Consider the following 6212-nt stretch of genomic DNA (forward strand, 5'->3'; position numbering starts at 1 on the left):
GGTCAATGGGGTCCCATCTGGGTCGCCAAATTGTTGTCCCCAAAGGACAGTGCGAGTTCGTGCCCGGTGCGCTTTTGACAATAAACACATGGGTGGAGGATCCAACTTAATCTTTATTGTTTCAACTCTGCGCAGAGAGGGGTGTTTGGCGATCGTTTGCAAAGCAAGCACCACCCCCTTTGGCTTGCTTCAGCCTTATATAGCTTTCTCCCACTTAACACACTGTACCGTTACTATTGGCTGCCTTCTCTTAGCCCATGCTCATATTACCTTAGCCACAGAACATATCCGTACTTGTCTGGGCTTGCCTATGTTGCGTTTCTTTCCCAGCAGGCAAGCATTCCTTAACATACATATACCACACCCCTCCCAGCACCAGCAAGCTGCCTTAAGTATTCAGTTAGATATAATTTGCAAAAGCTAGATATACCATAAAAAAGACTACATCACTCCTCCCTGCAGCCGCACCACCTGGATGAGTTGCTCACGGCTCTGTCCCGCACCCTGCTCCGCCCCGGCTGGGCACCATCTGCCCTAGCCCCACTCCTTCCCTCGCCATGAGGGCCTCAATCTACCCACTCCTACCCCCCACAGAGTTACCGGCTGGATGCTGCTCTCCAAGCTGCTGGGCTGCATATCAGCAATTGGATCAGTATCAGCCAATGTGCCTGGTTAATAATTGGCTATTGGTATTGGCCAAAAAAATCTTTATCGGCGCACTCTTAATGTATACCCTTATACATAAAGGGATGACAAAACGTACATTTTAACTGCTTTTAAAGGGGAAGGGGAGCTGTTCTAGGTAAGTACTATCTGTTAGGTTTTAACTCTTTCATTTGTATGATCCTGTGGCAGTGCATCTGAGAGAAATCACCCTGAATGATTCAGAGCTAAAGTTGGAGTGGTTTTCCTGTGTTTGTATTGCTACAGAATCCCCTAGAAATAAGGATTGCATTGTTAACAGCTTTTACTGTACCATTTGATACTGATACAGTTGTTACATCTATTTATAACTTCAGAAAATGTTATAGGCTTCCAAGCAATTAGTCTTTCAGACATAACATTTTATTAAAAAAGTTAAGCTGTTTTGTACTGCGTGCACTTAAATTTAAGTTGATTTTTCTTTTTTTTTTCTTTTCTTGTCCATAGGAGCTCAAATGGGATCAAGTGATGGTCATACAGTGAGTGTTCAGCCATGTGCACTGGGAGAGTCTCATGGAGGATCTAATGGAATTCAGCAGCAAGGTATTATTCAGCAAGTAAAATGTTTACAGAGAATTTGCAAATTCTTGTAGTTAAAATTCTCAAAATACCTTGCATTGATTATTTTGCTGACAGCAACAGTTTCAAGATTGAGCTGGCTCAGTTGTCTTTGTCAAAACTATAATTTATAATTATCTTAATTTAGGGATATCTGTTCTTTGAGATTTTAAGCTTCAAACACAAACAGCTGTTTCCACAGTCAAGTATGGGAGAATAGTAGCTTCATTATTTAGTGGGTTGAAAGATGGTATTTTACTGTCATCTTTGGAAAGATCCCAGCATAAAAATTAAAGGTTATTTAAAAGATATTTTTAAGGTAAAAATATACCTCCTAGATCATTAGAACTGCAAGGTAGTAGAGGAAATAAATACCGGTTCTTGACCTTGTGTGTTTGATAGGAACTTGTTTAGGGCTGTGCAAAACAGGCCTTATTCAATTTGGTTTGTCCCAAATCAGGGACAGTGATTCAATATGTTGATTCGGATCATTGTCCCCGACTTGATTCGGCCAAATCCAAATCTGAAGATTCGGTGCTGCTTCGGAGAATCAGCAATTTGGACACAGGCACAACTTTAAAAGTGTTTTGTTTCTACATACCTTGAGCCTAGCCGGCATGGCTCACTGGGGCAGATGGAGCATCCCACAGGAGCATGGTGGGGTTCTCCAGCATGATCGGCAGCAAACCCAGAAGCGGACCAAAAGTACTTCTGGTCCGCTGCCAGGGAGTGCGCTGGGGGCCCCCCATGCCCTTCTGGCTTGGCAGTCGGCTGCAGGGGAACCCCGGGTGCCCCCCCAGACCCAGGAGGCACCAGTTGCCAAGCTGGAGGGTGCAGGGGGGTAGACCAGAAAATGGACTGGAAGTGCTTCTGGTCCACTTCTGGATCTGCTGCCGTGTGTGCTGGGGAGCCCCCTGTACTTCTGAGGGACACTCCATGCGCCCCAGCATTGCAGTGTTCACGAGCCCCTGCTACCTAGAGGTATGTAGAAAAAAATTTTAAAGCTGTATCTACATCCGAATTGCTGAATCTCTCCAAATCGATTTGGAGGGTTCTGAATCAATTTGGAGAGATTAAAGGGTCTTCTGATTCGATTTAGATTTGGAGACTTGGCCACTGAATCTCTGCCAAATCGAATCGGGGACTGAAGCTTCACACAGCCCTATTGTGTATAGCCAGTTTCCTGTGTCCATGTCTTAAAATGACAATCAGAGTTGCCATCAGTTGAGATTGTAATGAGAAGCCAGTAGGTTGACTGGTAGGCACTTAAACTGGACTCCACTCTGATTTCTGAGAGGCATCCAGAACATACCTGAAGTACAATGGTTCGGCAGAACAGGAACACGTACTCTTGCTTCTGATTGTATGTGTTTGATTGATAAAGAATTCAAAACTTGAGGGCTTTCAGTTGGGTAACTTGCACAGATCATATAATGTGTCTTTTGCCAAATTTCCTTTTTTTCTTCCATGTTCAAGAAGCCAACCCCTATCATATTAGAGCAGGGGTGGGCAAAATGTGGCCCGCAGGTTGGATGTGGCCTGCCAGGCCATTCTATCTGGCCCGTGGGGCCCCTAAAAAATTTAGAAAATTTACTATAAACCTGCTCCTGGCTGCCTGCCATGCAGCCCTCAATGGCTTGCCAAAACTTAGTAAGCGGCCCTCCACCCAAAATAATTGCCCACCCCTGTATTAGAGGGATAGAAATAGGAGAAGACTAGCCAGTGCCAAAACTAATATTTCTGTTCGCTTTAGCGAAGTTGCGTGTATATGCAATGTGCAACAGATCATTTTACTAACTGTGTTTTGTGCTGAGGGAATTTACTGCTCAGACTTTTGTTTTTTTCTGCAAGCAAGAGCATTTATTAGGAATTATTCTTGGTTGCATAGTTGCATAGTAGGTAGGGTCGGAAGGGACCTGAGCAGATCATCAAGTCCGACCCCCTGCCATGGTAATAAGGGTAGGGGTTTGTTGAGGTTTTGCTCCCCTTTTCTATGCAAGAGGTTAATTGACACAATTATGTCCCATACTTGATCTGATTATAGATCAACTGTACAAAAAAGTAGACCTACCTTTTTTTATGCTTCCACTTTTTGACAGGAAAAAATGTTCAATTATTAATGGAACGGTGTTGTGAATAATATGAAAATACAGTGCATATTTAGGATCACTTCCATTCTCCCCCCCCCCCCCCCCCTTTTTTTTTAACAGGTTACTTTCAAGCAAGCAGTATTTTGCATTTTCCTCATGGAGACGATCAGCAATCACATTTGCTGCAACAAGGTAACATTTTAAGAAATGTCATTATAGTTGCATAAAAAAGCTGATTTATTATGTTTTCATAAAGGCAAAATAGATTCTTAAGTTAGGTGTTGTTTAATTTGACAGGAAGAACATCTCTCAGCAGTGGTATAAGTGCAGGAAAGCGTCCAAATCCAGAAGAAGAAACCCAGAGCATTGGACCAAAAGTCCAGCGACAAAGCACTAATTAAAATGGTGAGAAATGAGTACTGTGAAGTATCTTGCTATTTTAAATAAATTATTTGTGTGTGAAAATGTTGCATCTGAATGTTTGTAATATAGTATCTCTAAGCTATTGTTATTGATCAAGACACTTCTTTGCTAAATGCTGTACAAACCAAATAACACAAAGGTTAAGCATAAGACAGGAGGCAAGAGATAAAAGCCAGGGGTGGGCAGTTATTTTGGGTGGAGGGCTGTTTAAAGAGTTTTAGTGAGCTGTCAAGGGTTGCATGGGTAGCCCCACCCTCTGACAGTTGCCTTGTCTCCTGGTTGTCCTCTTGTGACCAAAAGTCCTGCCCCTAACCCCTGACCTTTTGTGCTGGAAATATTCCCGGGGGGGGGCAGGCAGGGGTGGTGCCATCTTGAAACTGGGGGGAAAAAAACCAAATCATATACTAAACAAAATCAAACATCTACTATAACTTTTAATTTTATTTAAGAAAATATTTTTGTCCCAATTTGTGTGTTTGCATAGTATATCTAGAGGCGATTGCATAGTAACTCAACATGCACTCTTACTCTTGTGTATCGTGTGTGTGTTTTGGGGGGTAAGGAGGTGTATGTGAGGGCTGTGTGGTTGGGGATTGAGTGTGGGGGGATGTCACAGGGCACTAAGGTGCCTGCTCCTTTAAGGACAGAAACTGCCTAGGGAGAGGGCCCTAGCAGCCAGGCAGAAACCCTACAGGTGCAAGTTACTGTAGTGGCAGGCTAATGAGGGAATTAACCTGCACCCGGTCAGCTGACCGGAAGAAGGCAAGGCCCTGGGCACACATAAACCCCAGGGCTGGGATCAGAGAGTTAGTTTTCTGGCAGCAGCCAGGGGAAGGAGCCTCCAGAGGAGAATTGCCCAGAGATGCTTTGGCTGCCTGATACGCTGCATATAGGGCTAATGGGGCTCTAGCCGCTCACCAGGTACCTTGGCCTACAAGGCACTTAGTGCTTGGGGGGGCAGTTTGACTCTTTTAAACGGACAGAGCGCACCCTAAACTGCTTGTATTATGTTATAGTCTAGGGGCTCATATTTTGGTTGCTGTTTATAAACAGTGGACCAGGCTGAGGCTATTGGGGGAGGAGGAGGCCTCACTGGGGGCCCACTACAGTGTGGAGACCCCAGTGCCATGGGGCACAGTGACAAAGGGGCTGCAGAGAGCCCAGCACCAGTGTGGGCGCAGAGACAGGGCTGCAGAGAGCCCGGTGATAACAAGAGGCTGAGCTGAACAAGGCCCCAGAGAGGCAACTTTTAGATATCATCTGCGAGGCTTGGGGCAGTAAAGGGGTGGTTTTGGAGTCATGCATCTAGCCCATAAGGCTGTGGGTGCCCCATGAGGCAACCATTTTGAACAGGACCCAAAAGGGGTCCAAGAATCCATGGGGTTTAGTGGGGTCCATCAAGACTGTGTCCAACCACAAATTCAAGGGCAGCCTCCCTATTTATTTTAATTACTAACAAGACATGGCAGGAGATGAAAAGGGTGCCTGTTGGGCAAGACTGGCACAACCAGGGAGCCCTAGGGGCATCACAGCCATCCCTGGGGACCCCATCCTGTGACAGGGAATGTGTATGTGGGGTATGTGGCTGGGCTAGGGGTGTGGGAGCTGTGGGAGGGTGTCGGTGTGGTGGATGGTGTCTGGGAGGGTGTCTGTATGTGGTTATGGTTGGGGGGTGGAATTGTGTGTGGGGGCCATGGGAGGGTGTGGGTCTGTTGGGGGTATGGTGGGAGGTGGGGAGCCAGCTGTGCCTGTCCCAGCTTGGATGCAGCATGCAGTTCCCAGTTGCAAGACTGGGACCCATATGGTATGGCCTGGGGCCAGCCTGGCCCAGCCTAGTACAGTGCGGTTCCAGCTGCAGTGTCAGGGACCGCATGGCATGGCACCAAACCAGCCCTAGCCTGGCCCAGCTGTGGTTCATGGGTCCCATCTGCAAGGCCAGGATCCACACAGTGTGGCATGGGGCCAGCCCAGCCCAGCTGGTCCAGTCTGTGCTGTGCTACCTGGGAACCATGTGGTGCAGCTTGGTGCCAGCTCAGTTTGGCCCATCCCATCCTGGCAGCACACAGTTTCCCACTGCAAAGCTGGGACCCACACAGCACGGTACAGAGGCAATGGGAGGGGCTGGGTTGGCTCTGTGCTACTCCATGTGGTCCCCAGCCTTGCAGCTGGTTGTACCATGCTGGGCTGTGGGCCAGCAGAGCTGTTCAGCTTCCCTTGCCTCCAGGTGCAGCTGCCACTGCTTCTGCCTGTGTGGGTGGGTGGGCAGGAAATTGCAGCGGGGGGCTCCTGCCCAGCATGTTGAGCTCCAGCTCCAGATCCCAGCCGCTTTCCACCCGCTCTGACCACCCGGCTTGATGAGCAGCCCCTGCAGGCAGGCAGAGCAAGTGGAAGGTGGCCAGGAGCTACAGCTGGAACTCCATGCACTGGGCAGGGGCCTCC

General features: G+C 47.5%; 1 protein-coding gene across 1 annotated transcript in view; it reads left to right on the plus strand.

The window, feature by feature from the left end:
* CRY1 (cryptochrome circadian regulator 1) overlaps positions 1-6212 on the plus strand; it is a 62374-nt gene that overhangs the window by 49788 nt on the left and 6374 nt on the right. The window contains exons 11-13 of the mRNA XM_006024277.3: positions 1150-1245; positions 3471-3542; positions 3648-3755. Coding sequence (XP_006024339.1) covers positions 1150-1245; positions 3471-3542; positions 3648-3751 — 272 coding nt within the window. The 3' untranslated portion in view covers positions 3752-3755. The remainder of the gene's footprint in view (positions 1-1149; positions 1246-3470; positions 3543-3647; positions 3756-6212) is intronic.

This window comes from Alligator sinensis, unplaced genomic scaffold (genome assembly GCF_000455745.1).
Source record: "Alligator sinensis unplaced genomic scaffold, ASM45574v1 scaffold267_1, whole genome shotgun sequence".
Classification (NCBI taxonomy): Eukaryota; Metazoa; Chordata; order Crocodylia; family Alligatoridae; genus Alligator; species Alligator sinensis.